Source organism: Eptesicus fuscus, chromosome 7 (assembly GCF_027574615.1).
Source record: "Eptesicus fuscus isolate TK198812 chromosome 7, DD_ASM_mEF_20220401, whole genome shotgun sequence".
Taxonomy (NCBI): Eukaryota; Metazoa; Chordata; class Mammalia; order Chiroptera; family Vespertilionidae; genus Eptesicus; species Eptesicus fuscus.
The window spans coordinates 19,841,015-19,863,563 of record NC_072479.1 but is presented as its reverse complement, the minus strand read 5'-3'; the positions used below and the strand labels follow the sequence as shown (position 1 = coordinate 19,863,563).

The 22,549-nt window shown below is 37.5% G+C and overlaps 1 protein-coding gene across 2 annotated transcripts in view; it reads right to left on the bottom strand.

Annotated features, from left to right (window-relative positions):
* Nucleotides 1-22,549, bottom strand: part of CEP83 (centrosomal protein 83) — a 113,898-nt gene that overhangs the window by 60,360 nt on the left and 30,989 nt on the right. For both annotated transcript variants that reach the window (XM_008143758.3, XM_054718796.1), the window contains exons 2-5: nucleotides 19,393-19,665; nucleotides 18,500-18,650; nucleotides 12,257-12,349; nucleotides 9,699-9,830 (exon numbers count right to left, since the gene is read on the bottom strand). In XM_008143758.3, the coding sequence (XP_008141980.2) occupies nucleotides 9,699-9,830; nucleotides 12,257-12,349; nucleotides 18,500-18,650; nucleotides 19,393-19,565 (549 nt within the window). In that variant the 5' untranslated portion in view covers nucleotides 19,566-19,665. The remainder of the gene's footprint in view (nucleotides 1-9,698; nucleotides 9,831-12,256; nucleotides 12,350-18,499; nucleotides 18,651-19,392; nucleotides 19,666-22,549) is intronic.

The window sequence follows — 22,549 nt, the reverse complement described above, 5'->3', positions numbered from 1 at the left end:
TCCATTGTACAAATGTACCACAGCTTTTTTTATCCATTCATCTACTGATGGACCTTCCTTTTTTCAAACAATTTTTTAAAGTTTGTTCAGACTGGGTAATTTCTAATATACTATCTTCAATTCATTGATTCATTCTTCTGTCCCTTCCATTCTGCTGTTGAGCTCAGCAACTGAGGTTTTATTTTTATTTGTTTATAGGTCATCATGTTTTTCAGTTCTACTAGTGTACCAGTTAATAATGCGGATTTTTTTCAATAGATGAAGTTACACATATGTTGATATATATGCAATTTGATATGTATGCTATTTTGTTGTATTGACAGCAAACTTTAAAACTTCATATGTCAAATTTGCTGAAGGTGTTAATATCATAGATATTTTTACACTTAAAAATGTCGAATTTCGTGCCCCAAAAAAGAGCATTTGCGGGAAGTTTCAATTCACTACTCTATTTTGAAGAAAAGTGCTGCTGAAAGTTATTGTATACTTTGGGAAGCTTATGGTGAACGTGCTCCATCTCAAGATACTTGTGAACACTGGTTTAAATGTTTTAAAAGTGATGATTTCGATGTGAAAGACAACGTCCAGGTCAACCGAGAAAGTTTGAAGACCAACAATTACAAGCATAATTGGATGAAGATGCATGTCAAACTCAAAAACAACTTGCAGAAAGATTAAACGTTGCTCAGCAAACAATTTCTGATCGTTTACAAGCAATGGGAAAGATTTTTAAAGGAAGGAAAATGGGTGCCATATCAACTGAATGAAAGACAAATGGAAAACTGAAAAGTCAACAGTAAAATGTTGCTTCAAAAGCACGAAAGTCTTTTTAGCATCGAATTGTGACTGGTGTTGAAAAGTAGATTTATTTTGAGAATCTCAAACGCACAAAATAATGGGTTGATCCAGGTCAACCATCAACATCGACTGCAAGGCCAAATCGCTTTGGAAAGAAGACAATGCTCTGCATTTGGTGGGATGAGGAAGGTGTGGTGTACTATGAGCTTCTAAAACCAGGTGAAACTGTGGTTACCGATCGCTATCGACAACAAATAATCCATTTGAACCATGCTTTGATCGTAAAACAACCAGAATGGGCCAGAAGACACAGCAAAGTAATTTTGCTTCATGATGATGCACCAACACACACTTCAAAACCAGTTAAAGACATGTTAAAAGATCTTGCCTGGGAAGTATTAACCCACCCGCTGTATTCACCAGACCTTGCTCTTTCATATTACACTTGTTCCAATCGATGGCACACTCACTTTCTGAGCAGCACTTCAAAACGTACAAAGAAATGCAAAATTGGGTCTCTGAATGGTTTGCCTCAAAACAAGAAAAGTTCTATTGGGACGGTATTCACAAATTATCTGAAAGATGGGGGAAATGTGTAGCTAGCAATGGACATTACTTTGAATAAACACGTTTTCTTTGATTACAAAATCCACATTATTAACTGGTACACTTAGTAATAAGTTCCATTTGGTTATTCTTTATATTTCTGTATTTATTTGCTGAGACTATTTTTTCATTTGTTTTGGGTGTGCTTTTAATTGTTCACTGAGGCATTTTTACTATGGCTCTGTTAAAATATTTGTTAGATAATTCTGTTATGTCAGTTTTAGCATCTAGTGATTGTCTTATTTCATTAACTTTGAGATCTTCTAGGTTCTCAGTATGAGGAAGTGATTTTTTATTAAATTTTGGACTTCTGAGATATTATAATAGGAGATTCCGATTCTAATTTAAAGTTTGTTTTAGCTGGCTTTTTATGATATCACACTCTGGCAGGGGAAGAATGATGTTGCTGCTCATTACTAGTAGATGAAGTTGTAGTCCAGATTCACTGCTCTACGTCTATGAAACACATACTGGGTGGAAGTGGGAGTTCCAGCTCCTAATTGGACCGACCCACTGATGCCGCCTTAGATGGCAGGGGTAAGAATGACTTGTAACTGTTCCCCAGGTGGCCTCCACTGATACCATAGTGGCAGGTGTAGTCACCACTGACACTACAGGGCAGTGGTTATGGTCCTGGTTCTACATTAGACCTTCTCTAACATAATCCAAGCAGGGAGGGGTCAGGGCACCTGACCACTGAAAAAAGAAACATAGGCTCCTAATGTCATCTTCAATGCCACCATGGCAGATAAGTGGGAGCCCTTGGTATTACCAACTGGGGATGAAGTCATGGCTCCCTCCCTGGCCTTCTCAGTATCATCTTGGCTGAGGGTTGGGATTATTCATTACAGCTTGGGGAAAATGAAAGTCTATGTGCTCCACTGGCATTAACTAGTATGGGTGGGCATACGTCCAGTTTCACTCCAGTATTTGGCTGGAGTAGAATTGTTATTATCTAAATTAACTAGGCTACTAGGTTGTTCTTTTCCTAGAAACTTACCTAGAGAGAACAGACCTGTGTTGGGGCTTTTTTATCATCTGGGCCAAATTGCTGGTTTCTTCAGCATCAAATCAGTGATATGTGAAACAAAATTAAAAACCCAGAAAACATATCAGTCAGTTCTTAGGTCCCAAGGTCCTTAGCTGGTATGCCTTTTCTCCATCTTTCAGCATGTTTTATAAATAATGTCCAGTGGTCTTTGTTATACTTACCAGGATAAACAGGGAAAAATACATCTACTTCATCTTCCCAGAAGTAGAAGTCTCCTTGTTGGCTTTTAAGATTTTCTCTTTATTACTAGTTTTAAGTAATTTGAATCTTAGAGCCTTGGTGTAGTTTTTCTATCATGTGGTTCACTGCGAACCTTGGACATGTGCTATAATCATTTCTGTCCTATATTTTTTCTCTATTTCATCTTGGATAGTTTCTATTGATGTATTTTCTATTTAAATTTAGCTATTATCTTTTCTTTCGCATGTCTAATCCACTTTTAGTGTATTTTCCATTTAGACTGTACTTTCATCACTAGGAACTTTTCTTAAAAATCTTTTCCATGTCTCTTATCATGTTCAAGGCTTCCCTTAACTTTTCAAACACATGGAGTATATTTATATGGTTTAATGACTTTGTCTAATTCAATAATTTTTAGGACTGTTCCTATTGACTGATCTTCTTCTTTATTATGAAACTAGAGGCCCAATGCACGAAATTCTTGCACGGGGGTACGGAGGGTGTCCCTCAGCCCAGCCTGCACCCTCTCCAATCTGGGAACCGCCTAGGGATGTCCAACTGCCTGGTAGGATCGGGCCTAAACGGGCAGTCAGACATCCCTTCCACAATCAAGGACTGCTGGCTCACAACTGCTTGCCTGCCTGCCTTCCTGATTGATGCCTAACTGCTCCCCTGCCAGCCTGATTGTCCCTAACTGCCCTAATAGCTTCTGTCTGCCAGCCAGATCACCCCCTAACTGCTTCTGTCTGCCAGCCAGATCACCACTTCTGCCAGCCAGATCACCCCCTAACCACTCCCCTGCCAGCCTGATTGATGCCTAACTGCTCCCCTGCCAGCCTGTTTGCCCCTAACTGCCCTCCCCTGCAGGCCTGGTCACCCCTAACTGCCCTCCCCTACAGGCCTGGTTCCCCCCAACTGCTCTCCCCTGCAGGCCTGGGTCCTTCCCAACTGCCCTTCCCTGCAGGCCCAGTTGCCCCCAACTCCCCTCCTCTGCCAGCCTGGTCACCCCTAACTGCCCTCCCCTGCAGGCTTGATCGCCCCCAACTGCCCTCCCTTGCAGGCCTGGTCCCTTCCAATTGCCCTCCCCTGCTGGCCATCTTGTGGTGGCCATCTTGTGTCCACATGGGGGCAGGATCTTTGACCACATGGGGGCAGCCATATTGTGTGTTAGAGTGATGGTCAATTTGCATATTATTTTTTTATTAGATAGCATAGTGCATGGGTGGGGGCCAGCTGGTTTGCCCTGAAGGGTGAACCAGATCAGGGTGGGGGTTCCCTTGGGGCATGGGGCAGCCTGGGTGAGGGGCCTGTGGTGGTTTGCAGGCTGGCCACATCCCCCGGCGACACAAGCAGAGGCCCTGGTATCTGGGATTTATCTTCTTCAATTGAAACTTTGTAGCCTTGAGCGAAGCCAAGCCTCCTGCTTGCTCCATGGAGGCAGCCATTTCTGTTGCTATTTATTTATCTTCTATAATTGAAACTTTGGAGCCTTAAGCGGAAGCCTGGGCCAGCCAGGGTGTGCGGAAAGTTTGGCTACCTCCATCACTAGGGGCAACCCTAGCCTTCTGCTCTCTCTAGCTCCATGGCTGCCGCCATTTCTGTTGGGATTTATCTTCTATAATTGAAACTTTGTAGCCTTGAGTGGAGGCCTTGGCCAGCCAGGGTGTGCGGAAAGGTTGGCTTCCTCCCTCCTTGCTTGCTCAGTGGCTGCAGCCATCTTGGTTGGGGTTAATTTGCATACTCGCTCTTGACTGGCTGGTGGGCATGGCTGGTGGGCATGGCTGGTGGGTGTAGCAGAGTTATGGTTAATTTGCATATTACTATTTTATTAGATAGGATACATTTTCATGCTTCTTTGTGTGCCATCATTAAAAAAAAGTCTATATTTAGTTTTAGGTTCCCAGCAAAATTGAACAGAAAATGCCAAGAGTTGCATATGTCCCTGCCCACATATACTTGCCCCCAGAGTGGTACATTTGTTACAACTGATGAACCTACACTGTCATCTGTAGTTTACATAGGGTCCACTCTTGGTGGTGTATATTCTATGGATTTTGACTATGTATACTGGCATGTACCTGACATTATAGTATCACATTGAATAGATTTACCACCCTAAAATCTTCTGTGCTCCATCTATTTATTCCTCCCTCTTCCCTAATCCCTGGGCAACCACTGATCTTTTTATATATATAATTTTTTTTTTATTGATTTCAGAGAGAAAGGAAGATGGAGAGATAGAAACATTAATGATGAGAGAGAATCACTGATTGGCTGCCTCCTGCACATCCCCCACTAGGAATCAAGTCCACAACCTGAGCATGTGACCTGACCAGGAATCAAATCAAGACCTCCTGGTTTATAGGTCGGTGCTCAACCACTGAGCCATGCTGGCTGGGCAACCACTGATCTTTTAAATGTCATATAGTTGAATGTCATATATTTCAAATCCTGCAATATACAGCCTTTTCAGATTGATTCTTTCAGTAATTTGCATTTAAGTTTCCTCACGTCTTTTCATGGTTTGATAGTTCACGTCTTTTTGGTACTGAATAATCTTCCATTCTATGGCTATGACACAGTTTATTTAACTATGCACCTAGGGAAGGACATCTTGGTTGCTTCCAAGTTTTGGCAATTAGGAACAAAGCTGCCAGAAACCTCTGTGTATAGGTTGTTGTGCAGACATAAGTGTTAAACTCTCTTGGGTAAATACCAAGGAGGACAATTGCTGGATTGTATGGTAAGGCTATGTTTAGATTTGTAAGAAACAGCCAAACTGTGTTCTAAAGTTGCTGTACCAATTTACATTTCCAAAGTCTGTTGCTTCACATCCTCACCAGCATTTGGTATTGTCAGTGTTTTGGATTCAGGCCATTCTAACAGACATGTATCCCGTTGTTTTAAATTGCAGTTCCCTAACCCAGTGGTCGGCAAACAGAGGCTCGCGAGCCACATGCGGCTCTTTGGCCCCTTGAGTGTGGCTCTTCCACAAAATGCCACATGCGGGTGCACACTTACAGTGCGATTGAAACTTCGTGGCCCATGCGCAGAAGTCAGTTTTCGTCCTGGGCGAGTCTATTTTGAAGAAGTGGCGTTAGAACACTCAAGGGGCCAAAGAGCCACTTTTGGCTCGCAAGCCGCAGTTTGCTGACCACTGCCCTAACCACACATGATGTTGAGCATCTATGCTTGTCATCTGTGTATCTTCTTTGGTGAAATGTCTTTTAAAGTCTTTTGCCATTTTTAAATCAGTTTGTTTGTTTTCTTATTGTTGAGTTTCATAGTTCTTTGTATACTTTGGATAATAGTCCTTTTATAAAATATGTCTTTTTCAATTATTTTCTCCCAGTCTATGGCTTCTCTTCTCATTCTCTTGACAGTGTCTTTCACAGAACACAAGTTCTTAATTTCAATGAAACCTAACATCAATTATTTCTTTCATGGATCATGTCTTTGGTGTTTTATCTAAAAGATCATCAACAAACTCAAGCTCATCTAGGTTTTTCCCTATGTTATCTTACAGGAGTTTGATAGTTTGACATTTTACATTTAGACCTAAGATCTATTTTGAGTTAATTTTTGTGAAGGGGCTGTGTCCAGATCCATTTTTTGGCATGTACATTTCTTCAGAACCATTTGTTGCAAAGACTATTTTTCTCCATTCTCAAAAATCAGTTCTCCTTCATCAAAGATCAGTTCACTGTATTTGTGTAAGTGTATTTCTAGACTCTTTGGTCTATTCTAATGATCTATTTGTCTATTTTTTCACCAAGAGCATACTGTCTGGATTATCATAGCTTTATAGTTTAGTCCCAAAGTCAGGTAGTGTCAGTCCTCCAACTTTGTTTTTCTCTAATATTGTACTGGCTACACTGGGTCTTTTGACTCTACATAAACTTTGGAATCAGTTTGTTAATATCCACAAAATACTTGCTGAGTTTTTAATTGAGATTAAACTGGATATATAAATTAAATTAAGAAGAACAGACATCTTGACATTACTGAGTCTTCGTATCCGTGAACATGAAATATCACTCCATTTATTTTGTTCTTTGATTTCATTCATCAGAGTTTTGTAGTTCTCTTCAAATTAGTATTGTGCATTTTTAAAATATCTTCTGTATTTATTATGGTAATTCGTACTATGATTAATGCTGTCAGGTACAAATAGTAATACCACTTTTTTGAGCCTTTACTATGTGTTAGGCATTATAGTAAACATTTTGCACATGAAGTTTCAAGTTCCCAGATTTTAGTTTTTTAAATCTAGTTTACCTTTTTATATTACTGCTATTCTAAGTTTTTCCCATTTCCCTATATGTACTTGAATTGAATTTTCCTAAATTAATGATGGAATACAAAAAGATTTTATTTACTTACACTAAGAAGGTAACATTTAATTTACTCAGATTTAAAGTTCATATTTTAATCTACTTTTTGAAGTTGCCATCTCGTTTCCTTCACTCCATGGCTTAAAAAGAATTCTACTCATACTGAATAAGAGAATAGAAATAAAGTCATATGCCTTTTTCAGGCTCTGAGGATTACCTTGGTCATGGAGGTAGTAAAAGAAAAATAACTGTGACAAATAAAGCCAGAGCAAACAGCACCTGAAAGTAGAACACTCAGAATGCTGGGAGTGCAGTGAAGGTGGGGGATGCAGACACTATAATAAGAGATGCCCTCAAAAGATTTAGAGTATCTAAGTACAAATCTGACACTGAAAACTCTAGCATGCTAAAGAACAGGATCATATGCTTAAGAAATTTGAGTACATGTAATTTTAAATGATAATAGCTATCATCTGCGGAATGCTTACTATGTGCTTGGTACTTGTCTAAGCATTTTGCATATATTAATCTATTAAATCCTGACAACAAGAGATAGGTTCTATTGCTAACACCATTTTAAATTGAGGACATTGATGCACATAGAAGTTAAGTCAGTTCCCAATGTCATACTAAATAAAACATTTAAAAAATTTTACATGTTAAAAAGCTTCGTTTTTGAGATATTCTAAACTTCATTCACAGTTTAATTTTAATTAATAACACTTCACAAATCCCTTGTAAAATGTTGTCAAAATCAATCACAGACAATCTGTACTGTGAGGTAATTCAATTTTAATTTGGGAGTCTTTGCCTATTGTGATTACTTCTCAAAGTAATCTGAGAAGGGTTTAAGTCAGAAAACTTGGAGTATTTTAGATAAAGTCACCATCAGAATCTAAAGCAGCATTCTAGATAGAACTGCAGAACCTACAGTTTGTAGCACTGGTAGCACAAAACTGATATTGGGCTTCTAATTTGGTCCTTATTCTACAGTTCCTTTGAATCCTTCCATCATCACACATAGTATAGATCTATTTATCTCTTAACAATATTATAGCTGTTAGATGACTCCTAATTAGCGTGGCAACTTCAAAGCATTGCTTATTTCAAATTTATAATTTACGGCTAGGTGTTGGGTTACCTAATTTCTACTGTTAACTTGGCTGCTGACTTTCTTTGAGGCTGAGCAAGTCACTTATCTTGTGCTTCAGTGTCCTCTTTTAAAATGGAGACACTGGCCCTACTGGTTTGGCTCAGTGGCTAGAGCATCCGCCTGCGGACTGAAGAGTTCAGGTTCGATTCCAGTGAGGGGCACATGCCCGGGTGCAGGCTCGATCCCCCGTAGGGGGCATACAGGAGGCAGCCAATCCTCCTGCATGCCCCCTACTCTCTCATCATTGATGTTTCTCTCTCTCTCCCTCTCCCTTCCTCTCTGAAATCAATAAAATATTTTTTAAAATAATAATTAAAAAATAAAATGGTGCCGAAACCGGTTTGGCTCAGTGGATAGAGCGTCGGCCTGCGGACTCAAGGGTCCCGGGTTCAATTCCGGTCAAGGGCATGTATCTTGGTTGCGGGCACATCCCCAGTGGGGGGTGTGCAGGAGGCAGCTGATCGATGTTTCTCTCTCATCGATGTTTCTGGCTCTCTATCCCTCTCTCTTCCTCTCTGTAAAAAATCAATAAAATATATTTAAAAAAATAAATAAATAAATAAAAAATAAAATAAATAAAATGGAAATACTGAACATTATAACGGAAGTGAGATCATATGTGAATAAAGCATTTAAAGCTGTAAGTAATTTTTTAAATGCAAAAGACTAATATAAATATTGATAGTTTTCTGGTACTGTGTTATTGATGAACTCGATCCAAAGTTCATACAGCTTCTTACATATCAAAGAATAGTGGAACAGTTTGTTCATGTATGTCAGTTTGATCAAATTAGTTATTGGTAAAGGAAAGTGAGTATAGTTTAACTCTTGATTCCAAATAAAGACAATGCAATAAATGTATAACGCAAATGTATTTATACATGAAATGTTTCACGTAACTACAGAAAACTACTTTTTTAAATTCAACTAGTATTAGGCTTCTTATAAGAAATAAGAAATTGGTATTTCTCTCTTTCCACCCTGAAAAATAATCCAAAAGTAACATAAAGAATGAGAAACACAAACCCCATTTTTGGAAATAGGAGACAAAACACAAAATGAGTAGAGATAGAATAGGAGTGCATGCTATAGGGAGCAGGGAGAGGATGCTGCCATTGCAGCTGTCAAAGAACAAAGTACACTTCTTGAAGGTGACAGGCACACCCTAAGATATAAACCCTTTGTTTATATCAGTGGGAAAAAGTGCATTAACTGACCATCAGAGCTCTCATAGATGTAGTATGGTTCCAAGAAAGAGATGGGGGCATTGCTAAATAAGGAATCACGTAGACAAACTATATTTGCAGAGAGAGAAGCCTTTCTCTGTGGCTATGGGAGAAAAGAGACTATCGCCACTGACTGGGGCAAAATAAACGATGCAAAGAATGGAAAAATTTAACAACCAAAAAAAGAACATTCACAAAAAAAATACTGCTCTAGAGCAGATGAAAATCATAACAAATTAATTAAACTAATTATGCAATCAACTCTAACTTGAGATTTACAAAAAATATATAATCATAAAATTTTGTTTACTAGGAAGCTAACAACTAAACTAGTATAATTAATCACTCACCTCTGATTCATATTTTATTTTTTCTTCTTCTAAAATACGTGCAAATCCTCCTTTCTGGTGTTCGAACTCTGACTTGAGAAATGTATGTTCATAGCGAAGCTTATTATAGTCAGCTCTATACTTTTCAACTTCCTAAATTAAAAGGAGACTATAATTTACCACAAATTTGTGAATGAATTTTGTATCCATTCCAAAAATTACTTTTGTAAATATAATTTTAAATTACATTATATTCAGAGTAATTCTAAAAATAAAAAATAAGCTTAAGAGAAGTATAAATAAATCTTGGAAAAGTTCTGATAACTAGGATGCTACACACAGAATTAGTACATTCCTGAGAAGGCACAAATAAATACAATTATCATTCAATTAACCTTATTTAATCACTGATTCTCATAATAATAAAAATGTATAGCATGTCAAAAGTTTTGACCTCTGGACTTAATAAAATAATATTTAAGAATGTAACACACCTTTTAATATACAGTTAGGTTAAAAATTAATTTTATGATAAAACATAAAATACCTCCTAAAAGTCAGACATAATAAATTCAAAGTAGATAAAAGATTATTTGGCTATTTAGTACAATAACTTAAGTTTCAATCAAATATTACAATGATATAAATTCAACACATCAGTCTGAAGAATATATGAAGCACCAACTCTCCTTACTAACAAGGAACACATGCAATTCCCTAGTATAGTCCAGCTCCTCTTCCTGACACTATGAAAGTTGCTGGCATTCTGAATCTCAGTAAGAACTTAAGACAACAGAACAGAAAGATGGAGAAGACATTATTTCAACATATACCAGAAAATCTATATATCTATATATATAAAAGCCTAAGCAACTGAACAACCAAATGACCGGTTGACCGGTTGCTATGACACACACTGACCACCAGGGGGCAGACGCTCAATGCAGAAGCTGACCCCTGGTGGTCAGTGCACTCCCACAGCAGGAGCGCCGCTCAGCTGACTAACAGGTGCCAGACACCAGGTTGATGGTTGGCAAGTACAGCTGCGGCGGTGCGAGCCTCTCCCGTGACACTCCCCTTGCGTGCCCAATCGGACTGACTGGGCGCAAGCCTGCGGCCGTCGTAGCAAGGCTGGAATGAGCAAGAGCAGCAGGCAGGAGAGGCAGGCAGCACTGGACTGCCGGTTTCAGCCCGATCGCCACAGGCCATGCCAAGGGACCCCACTGGTGCACAAATCCATGCACCGGGCCTCTAGTTAAGTAATAAGGAAGCCTCCTAAAATACTCAGCTCCCTGAAATCTTCAGTTTAAAGATTTCTATGCCAATTTACAAACGAAGGATATGGTTATTTGTGATTTTATTAGAGACATACTTTGTTTTGGTATTTTTAAATATGCTTTTACTTAACTGGACTACCTACTTAAGTCTTAAGTAATTTTGTTTATATCCAAAAATGAAACCTATTCACCATAATGCTTTGATTAGGAGAATATTCAAAAAATGACTTTATCAAGACAGTAAACCATTTATAACAGCAGTCGCCAACCCAGTGGTCCATGAGGTCCAAAAGTTTGGCGACTACTGGTTTAAGGAAACCTTTGGAGCAGTGGTTGCCAACCGGTGGTCTGTGGACCACTGGTGGTCCATGAGGTCCAAAAGGTTGGCAACTGGTGATTTATAAAACAGGATCTACAACTATTTTGAGCAATGGCAACATCACTAGACTATAGCTCCCTAAAGAGGTCCATTTTGAAGGGGACAATACTCATTTGTATGTATACTGCTCAGTATATTTGTTAAATAAATGTCTAGTTTAGTATCTAATATGCTAAATATCTATCATCTGTTCCTGTCCCCTTTATTAAACATTTAGTCATATTACACCAAGGTTTCATTTAAGGAGACTGGTTGCAATCTGAAGGAAAACTGTATCAATTTTTTTTTCTTTTCTGAGGTTGCATGAAATTCATTCTTTCATTCAACAAATATTAATTGAGCACCTATTATATGCTAGGAACTGTTCTAGGAACTTGAAATATAATAGTGAATAAGACAGATAAAGTTCCTGCACTCATGCAAGAAGTGGTAAGAATTAATATAAAAAAATAAGCACAATGAGTATTATACAGCGTATCAAAAGATAGTAAGTACTTGAGAAAATAAAAATGTAGAGCAGGGTAAATGGGAATCCAAAGGTCTTAGGAGTGATGGAAAAGGCAAGTTACAATATTAAATGGGGGCAGGGAGTAACCAAAGTAGGCCTCATTGAGAAGGTGATGTTAAGTTGACCAAAAGATACCTGGAGAGTGTTCAAGGCAAAAGCAACTGTTACAGCAAAGACTCTGGAATGGCACCATTTCTAGAATGCCAAAGAAACATCAAGGAGGCCAGTGTGGATGGAGAGAAGGAAATCAGAGAAGTAATGGGGTCTGATCCTGTGCAGCCTTAAAGGCCATTGTAAGGACTGAGTAAGAAAGGGAGCTATTGCAGGGCTTTTGCGTAGAGAAAGATACTTTTCATCAAGCTTTTCATAGTCACATGAAGATATATGCATAGTTCTTTCTGTATAAATTACTTACTTCATTCAGACTCCTACAACGCTCTCTCATTGGAGTTTCTACTTCTTGTTGTATTTGGGCTTTTAACAATTCCACGTTTTGTGAAGTTAATACCTAATATGTAGAGAAATACAAACAATTCTAAATATGAAAAAACAAATATTAAAATCAAGAATTTGCCAAATTTCAAAACCTCTCTCCTCATTATGTCAATAAAATGCAATTCAAAGTAATTTTACAATATACCTAATTTTAGAGTAGTCATTATATAAATAATTTAAGAATCTCAATTTCAGGCTCTCAGAGATGTCAAAAATTCTATTAACATGAGGTAAAGACAGTCACTGATTATCATCATTGTGATTATTAAAAATAACTATGTTAGCAGCTAAGTTTATCATATTGTATACAATGGCTGGTAGTTTATTTTCTAAAGCAAACAAAATTAAGATGTAATAATTTAGTATGCCATAGAGAATTCTTCAGACTTATTTTCAATCAGAAAAGGCTGATTTTTATGCTGGTTATAAAAAAACTAATTTAGGCTCCTCCTTGTCACACTCCTTTACAAAACTTATCTTTGGAAAAGTAATTAAATATTTCATTCACCATGGTATTCCCAACACCTTGCACCACTGCCTAGCACATAAGAACCACTCAATTATTATTTCTTGAATGAATAAATATTGGTTGTTAAAAAAATATATTTAGTTTGCTTTTATATTAATTTCTGAAAAAAATAAGAATAGGGGATAAGGACACATATGTAATACCTTAATCAATAAAGAAAAAAGAACTAAGAATAATGTTCAGTTTAATTCATTCATTTATTCATCAATATCCAAATTTCCAAACATTTTACTGAATAAATGCCTACTATACAGAGTGAAGCAAAAATAGGTTTATAGTTGTTAGTATGGAAAACCATACAAAAAATCCTATCTAATAAAGAGGGAATATGCTAATTGACCATCACACCCTCTCAAAGATGGTAGCGCCCACAGACAATAAGGAGGGAATACGCTAATTAACTGCCACGCCCTAAAAGATGGCAGTGCCCACAGCCAATGAGGGAATATGCTAATTGACTTCCATGCCCTCAAAGATGGCGGCACGCCTGCCTCCGGAGTGCCAAAGTCCCCTCAGCCTCCCAGGGCCGGCCTGAGGAGCAGGCAAGCCTCGGATGGCAGCTGCCCAGCCGCCCAGGGCCGGCCTGTGGTGCAGACAAGCCTCAGATGGCAGCGGCTCAGCCGCCCAGGGCCGCACGAGGCTCAGGTAACCAGGGCCGACCAAGGTTTGCTCTGCCAGCAGTGTCAGCAGCAGAGGTGTGATGGGGACACTGCCTTCCCCTGATCGCCTCCCTCCCCTGAGGGCTCCCGGACTGTAAAAGGGGGCAGGCTGGGCTGAGGGACCCTCCCCCCCCCGCTCCAGTGCATGAATTTTCATGCACCGGGCCTCTAGTACAATAATAAACCTGGTGTTTTGTGTACTCACAACTGTAAACCTACTTTTGCCCCACCCTGTATAGAAAACATTCTAATATTAGGTCACTTAAATTTATTCCATAGCTCATTGACGTTGTTTATTTTTAATCTCTTTTGTCTTCTTGTTTCATTTTGAGTAGTTTTTATTGTCATGTCTTCAAGTTTACTGATCTTCTACATTGTCTAATCTGCCATTAAGTCCATACAGCATATTTTTCATCTCAATAATTATAGTTTGTATTTTATTATTTAGTCTTCATATTTTAGTCTTTTTTATCTTCCTTATCTCTACTTAAATGGTCAATCTTTAATCTTACTTTTGAAGACATGGAATTCAATTATAATAACTATTTTAATGTCTTTGTTAATTCTAATATTTGTACCACACCAGGTTTGGTTCTGGCTGCTTGACTTTCTTTTCCTATTTATTGTGGATAGTATTCTCCTGTTTATTCCATGCCTGGTAAAATTCTGTTGGATGCTAGACATTGTAAATTTTACTTTGCTGAGAGCTAGATTTATTTGTATTCTGATATTCTTGAGCTTTGTTCTGGGAGACAATTACTTGGAAACAGTCTCATCTTTCTGGGTCTTGCTCTTAAGATTTAAGTGTGAGCAAATTAGTGTTTAGTGTAGTGCTAATTACTTCCCACTGCGGAGACCCTTCTGAGTACTGTACTAATTTCTCTGTGAAATGAAGTTCTTTAGCCTGGCTTTGGGGAAAGGAAATATGCATAGCTCTGTATGAACTCCATACAGTCATGCCTCTAATCCTTTCAGGTGGCTCTTTTCCAGGCCTTAGATATTTCCCTTACATGCATGTGCTGATCATTCTTCTACAGAATGAGCTGAGAAGATTCTTTTGAAGATCTTTATTAACTTACTTTCTGTGCCACCCTCCTCTCTGCTACCCTGCCTTGTGACTAGCCGTACTACTCTCTACATATGAGAACACAAATATTAAAATCGAGAATTTTAAGCAATTAAAATCAATTCCATCTCCTCGTGTCAGGGAGTCTATCAGATTTGCCTGGTCTTCCTTCTGTGCCATGACTTGGAAGCTTTTGCAAAATACACCTTCTTTGATTTTTGTCTTTCTGGGGTCTTTGTCACTTTATAATGTTTAGTGTCTTGAAAACAGTTGTTTGATTTGTATCTATTCTTTTATTTGTTTCAGGCAGGGAGTATATCTAGTCTTTATTATGCCATATGTAATTTTTCAAAAATTTTATCAGAAATATATCAAATGACTCCTATCTTTTTAAAAAAAACTTTTGCTAACATGATACATAATAACAATATAATTAATAGCTAACATGATCTAATTTCTACATCAAAGCACTATACTAACATTTTCTATGAGTTTCTCGTTTCATCTTTACAATCATCCTATAAGCCAAGAACTATTATTACTCTCATTCACTACAACTACATGTATCCCAGAAATATTCTTTAAATGAATATTTTTATATCGTTTTTCTTTAAAAGCCAAAGGAATATTAAAGCAACTCAGAAAAGGCACTTTGCAGTTAGACAAGATAATACATGTATATTTTAAAAATAATTATCTTTCATAACCTTCATCAAAATATTTCTTGCTGATCTTACTCGAGTTTAGTGAACTTTACTCAACTCACAATTTGTACAAATTGCAAACATCCATTAAAGCAAAGAGCTAAATTGCTTCAAAATATGTATAGATAATGCATAATGTTTCTTTAGCTTATTTTTGCCAGACAAATATCACATTAAAGCCAGGTATGTTTATCTTAAAAAATAGAAACTTTACCAGATAAATTATATTTTTCAGCAAACATTTAGAAAGTTATCATGTGGAGAAATGTCCAAAGTTATTTTGTATAGATCCAAGGAACAGTATAAGAACCAACAGGGAGACTATAGGGAGGGTGATTTCATTGCCATATGAGAGAGAAAATGCTTAACATACTCCAATTGAAAAATAGAGCTGGGTTCCTTTAAAAGTTCACTTGGTTTTCTATCACTGAAAGCACTGGAGCAGAGAATGAAGAGCTGTATGTCATAGATGTTTCAATTGTGCTTTGGACAGTATATTAGTTTCCTAGGGCTATGATAACAACATTGCACAAATTAATTGGTTTAAACAACAGAAATGTATTGTTTCACAGTTCTGGAGACTAGAAGTCCAAAGGTGTCAGCAGGCCACATTCCCTCTGAAAACTGTAGGGTGAATCCCTCCTTGCCCGGTCCAAGCTTCTGGTGGTGTGCTGGCGATCGTTGGCAGCTACAGCATTTCAATCTCTGGTTCTGTCATCACAGGACATTCTTTCCGTGTTCCTCTCTCCCCCACCCATGTATCTGTCTGTCTCTGTGTCTGTTCTCCTCTTCGTATAAGGACACCATACTTCAGTATGACCTCATCTTAACTAACTATGTCTGTAAAGACACTATTTCCAAAATAAGGTCACATTCTGAGGTAATGGGAGTTAGAACTTTAACATATCTTTTTGGGGGACAATTCAACTCATAACAGATATGAAAGAGAACTAGGTAATTATCAACTCTAAAATGCTGAGACTCCAGGTACATATAAAACAAGAAGTTCAACATTACATATGAACAGAACAATTCTGACTCATTCATTTATTGTTTATTTAGGTGATTCATTAAACAAATACTTTCTAAGAACTGTCTTGAGCACAGGAAACACCATGAAAAAAGGTTCCTGCCCTCATGAAACCTGTATTCAAATAGAAAAAAATGGCCACCATTTATGTGTATCTACTATGTAGTAATGAGACATAAGTTATCTCATTAGTCCTCACAACAACCCCTGTTAAGTAACAGCTTTTATCCTCTTTAACACAAGAGAAAACTAAGGCATAGGAACAAAGGTATTTGTTGAAGGTCATCATCTTCTTGGCAAATTGACCCTTTTTTCTTATTAAAATGTTATTTTTACCTTTAGTGATAATGTCTGTCTTGAAATCTATTTTATTTGGTATTAATATAGCCACTCCAGGCTTCTGAAGTTTACTGTTTTCATGTGCTTGGCAAAAGGAAGCATGAACAGGTGTTACTCTTAAGAAACAGAGTGCCCTGGCCGGTGTGGCTCAGTGGATAGAGCGTTGGCCTGCGGACTGAAGAGTCCTAGGTTCGATTCCGGTCAAGGGCATGTACCTTGGTTTCGGGCACATCCCCAGTAGGAGGTGTGCAAGAGGCAGCTCATTGATGTTTCTCTCTCATCGATGTTTCTAACTATCCCTCTCCCTTCCTCTCTGTAAAAAAATCAATAAAATATATTTCAATAAATAAAATAAAATACGGCTTTACATTTCTCCCCAAAACATATAATCCTTGCCTATTATTTAAAAAAAAAGAAAAGAAACAGAGTAATTTACATTTGCAATGCCTGAAGAACACTTTCAGTATTTTGAATTCAGTGCTCACAAATTCCATTCAAATAGGCCTCTCATTTTTTGCAACACAAAGTAATCCACCAATTCTAATGGCTTAAATTACATTTTCCTCTGAGGTTTTCATTTATTTTTTTGTTGTTGTTTAAACGTCCTAAATATGCCCAGGAATGATCCAGTAAGCACACTGAAAGCTTCAGCCCAAGCTTAATGGTTGTTGTTCCCAACAATAGAAGATTTCAAGAAGACACTGAATGACAAATTCCCAACACTGCTGTCAAAGGAATCCATTAATTAGGTGATATGCCATACTAGATGACATGAAAGATGGCTTCTTTTTTTTATCAACTTATGACTCTAAGATTAATAGTACTCTATTATTTGTACAAAGCACTAGATAAGCAAAATACACAGCTGGTCCTATCAGAGATTCAATGAATGTAGGAAAATACCACTAGTTAATACCTACTAATTGGAAATATATAGTATGTTTGGTGCTGAAGTCTGCCCTTGCTCTACTTTCTAGGCAAATGAAAAACAGTGTAAAAAAGGAACTAAAGAAACTGTAGTCAGTACTTTAGTACCAACTAGCTTTTGCTTTGGAGACTACATTTACCTTACATTATGCACATAAATTATGTGTACATATTGTTTTTACACTGTCTTTTAAAAAACTTAAAAAAAAAAACAACAAAAACACTATTGTAACTAGCTTAGTTTCAGTTACAATACTTAAAAGAAAATTAGTAGTCGCCCAGCTGTAGTGGCTCAGTGGTTGAGTGTCAACCTATGAACCAGGAGGTCACAGTTCAATTCCCAGCCAGGGCACATGCCCAGGTTGCAGGCTCAATTCCCAGTGTGTAGGGGGGTGCAGGAGGCAGCCGATCAACGATTCTCTCTCATCTTTGATGTTTCTATCTTTCTTTCCCTCTCCCTTCCTCTCTGAAATAAATTTTTTTTAAAAAAATTAGTAGCTTGGGCTGGTTTGATTACCCATCAGGGCACATTCCTGGGCTGTGGGCTTGATCCCCAGAGAATTTGCAGGAGGCAACAGATCCAACCAACTGAGCCACACAGGTCAGAGCAATAAAAACATATTTTTTTAAAAAGATGAAGAGAGAATTAGTAAATCTTTATTTTAAAAACATTTAATTCTGGATTTTAATCAATTCAAACTGGTCTTTTCCTCAATTATTTTGATAGTGAAATATTATTTAAATCAGAATGGGTAAGAGAATATAAATTTATATAAATAACAGTTTCATGTCTGAACCCTACATGGTAATAAAAATCTAGACTATAAGAAATAAAATTAAATTATACCACCAAACTACTTCCACAAAACATCTGATAATTTTTATATTAACTCAAATACATTTTGTTACCTGCAGCTTTATTTCTTCTAAGTCTTTAGTTTTCTTTAATATTTCCTCTCTTAGTTCTTCAAACAGTAGCTGGACTTTTTCCTGGTTAGTTTGCTTTTCATTTAACAGGTATTTGAGTTCATTTTGTGACTTTGTGTACTCATCTTGCAACCTGATTTAAAAAAATAAATGAGTTCAATTTTAAGTGTATCCTTTGTTTTCTAACTGCATTACTTTTTATGTAAAGTCAATCAACACTTCAGAAGACCAATATCATATATTCTATTAAAACTGTAATATTGCCCTGGCTGGGTTGCTCAATGGTTGGAGTATCGGCCTACAGGAAAGGGTCTCAGGTTCGATTTCCAGTCAAGGGCACGTACCTGGGTTGCAGGCGCTATGCCCAGCCCTGGTCAGAGTGTGAATGGGAGGCAACCAATTAATGTTTCTCTCTCACATTGATGTTTCTTTCTCCCTCTCTCTCTACCCCCCTCTTCCCTCCCCTCCATTCTTTCTTAAAAATAAAAAAAATCAAGGGAAATAATATCCTCAGGTGAGAATTAAAAATAACAATACTGCAAATATCTTTTCTTTATAGAGTTTCATTTAATTATTAACGCAGTAGTTTCTGAAAGCAATTTTACTTTGAGGGGAAAAAACAATTTAGCCACACAGATACATTTAATTATATATGTCTTAGCTATTTTCAAAATAAGACTTTTATAAATTCATAACACAACTTGATATCATACTTAGTTTTGAATAAAGCAACTATAAAGCAAAAATTTTACTGTATTAAAGTTTTAAATGCATATACTGTAAAAAGCTAAAATTATACTGTATGTTCCAGAGCAAACATTAAAAAAAAATTTTTTTTAATGCAAGCCTCTCACCTCCAAATTTAAGTATTTTACCTGTTGTGTTCAGTTTTCAGAGTCTGATAATTAATTTTATGATGTTCACATCGTTCTCTTTCATCAATTAACAGTTTTTGTAACACAGGTACAGAATCTGTCAGCCCACTGTCTCCACCAGGAGGACAAATGGTGGGAAGAGTATTCATATTGGTAGGTAAGCTGACAACCATGTAAAAATAAATACTGGCTTCCTTATTGTCTTTGTTGTTTTCTTTCCAAGGTTATTTTCCACTTCCTTCTTGCTAAGGATCTTGGGAGGCCAAATTATACCTGCACAGATAAATAAACTTAATTAATAATCAGTGAACTCATTCAGTGTTGTATTTTTATCACATTATTCTTCTTATCCTATATAATAAAGAGCTAATATGCTAATTAGACCAAAGAGCAGAACAACGGTCCAGACGAAGCCACGGCGGCGAGAGCCTAGCCCCTTGCACAAATTTCTTGCATCAGGCCTCTAGTCATTTCTATAATAAACCTGACTTTCAGATTTTCAACTGTTCAAAAATGAACTTGAATAATATCTTAACAAATTTTCTTCACCTCCACGCGAAGTTACTGTGACCATTAAGGTCACAGCTGCAAGTATTAACATAACTAGTTTAGGTATACTTCTGGATTCAGATGTTTCCTAAAGCTACTGGCTTAAACTCCAAGGGTGGATCCTAGTACAAAATCCATATCCTAACCTAAAATCAGGGAGAAAGCCACTTAAAACTTATTAAGTGGCTGGGGAGAATCACAGTCTTCGAAAAGATGGCCTTCAGTATGTAACTGTGAGTGTGATTAATGCTGCAAAGAGTCTTTTGACACAAGGTGAACTGCAGATTCAGATGCGGAATCAGTCAACACATAAACACTGATCGCCACCTACAACTTATGCACTGTGCTAAGAAGAGGAATCTAAATCATCTCAGTGATCCCCAAAAGCACTGACTCAGGATTATGAAACAACTAAATGTCTGTTTTATGGGAAAGTAAAAAATAATGACAGTGTATTTTTATTATAAATAATTAAAATGAATATTTGAATCAAAATAATTCTGTCCCCTTTAAATTTATTGTTTCTCAAAACTATCCTAGGTAATAAAAGTCTAATATGCTAAGTGTCGGACCATTCATTTGACCACTTGACCAGTAGCTATGATGCACACTGACCACCAGGGGGCAGATGCTCCGACTGGTAGGTTATCTTGCTGCTGGGGTCTGGCCGATTGGGACTAGGCGTGAAGGGCGAGACATGCCCTGGAGCCCTCCCGTGGTCCCTCCCCGGCTCTGATCGGCCCCAATCAGGACTGGGAGAGACGGACCAGACATGCCCTGAAGCCAACCTCTCTAAAATATTTCTTCTAATTAATTTACTTTCAATGTGCATGAATCCGTGCATCAGGCCTCTAGTTTTTTTTTTGTGTGTTTTTTTTGTGTGTGTGTGTGTGTGTGTGTATGTATATATATCCTAACAGCACCACCCACAGTGAGGTTTTTTCAAAATTGAAGGGAAAACAGGAACTTCACAGACAATAAAAAGGTTAAGGGAGTTTATCACTACCAAGCCAGCAATGCAAGAAATGCTACAGGGACTGCTGTAAAAAGAAGAAGAAAAAAGGGAAGAAGGAACACAGGCACAAAAAATAAAAATGACTACAAACAAGTACCTATCAATAATAACTTTAAATGTCAATGGCCCAAATACTCCATCAAAAGACATAGAGTGGCTGAATGGATAAGAAAACATGACCATATATATGCTGTCTGCAAGAGACCCACCACAGAACAAGAGACTCACACAGACTGAAAGTAGAGGGATTGAAAAATATCTTTGAGGCAAATGGAAATGAAAAAAAAAGCTGGGGTAGCAATACTTATATCTGACAAAATAGACCTCAGAGTGAAGGCCATAACAAGAGATAAGGAAGACCACGTCATAATACTAAAGGAATTGATACAACAACAGGATATAACTCTGGTATGCACCCAATGCAGGAGAACCCAAATACATTAAAAAAAAAAAAACTTCTTGAAGCTATCAAGGGAGAGATCAACAGCAATACGATCATAGTAAGGGACTTTAATACCCCACTGACATCACTGGATAAATGCTCTACACAAAAACTCAGCGAAGAGATAGCAATCCTAAATGACATGTTAAATCAGATGGACTTAATTGACATCTTCAGAACATTTCACCCCAAAGGTACAGAATATACATTCTTCTCAAGTGCACCTGGGACATTTTCAAAGATAGACCACATACTAGGTCACAGAAAAAGTCTCTCCAAATTCAAGAAGATTAAAATCATATCAAGCATCTTTTCAGATCACAATGGCATAATATTAGAAATCAACTACAATAAAAACAATCAAAAACATTCAAACACTTGAAGGCTGAAGAGCATGCTATTAAACAATGATTAGGTTACCAAAGAGATCAAAGAAGAAATTAAAAACATCTTGGAAACAAATGACAATGAAAAGACAACAATCCAAAACATATGGGACACAGTGAAAGCAGTCCTGAGAGGGAAGTTCACAGCATTACAGGCCTACCTGAAAAAAACAACAAGAAAAACTGGTAATAAATTATCTAACTCTACAACTTAAAGAATTAGAAAGAGAGCAACAAGAAAAGCCCAGAGTGAGCAGAAGGAAGGAGACAATAGAGATCAGAGTAGAATAAATGACATAGATAACAACAACAAAAACAAAAAAACATATAAACAATACTAATGCCGGGGGTCTTAATCCAGCATCTGAAAGGGTTCAGGAATCTGAAGAAGGGGCTGCTGTAAATGATTAAAGAGTCCAGAGACGAAACATAATTTTGGAAGGCATTTTGGGGGGCCAGAGAAGACACAGCTAAAGAAACCAAGTTCTCTCTGTCTCAGGACCCCTTGCTCTTTATTAACACAAATTGTCCTAAGGAATGGTAGATATACACATCAAAGGCCAAGGTTTAGTACACAGAATCCATTGTCAGATGGGGGAACTGCCTACGGCTGTTCAGGTGTTTGGCCAGTAGGAGGCAATAACATGTAGATTAAAATGCCCTCAGCTGTCTGGCAACAAGCAATTATTTATGCATCATTTTCAGGTTTGGAGAAATACCCTCAGACATTCCATATGATTCAGTCCTGCTGACATGCTGGAATTA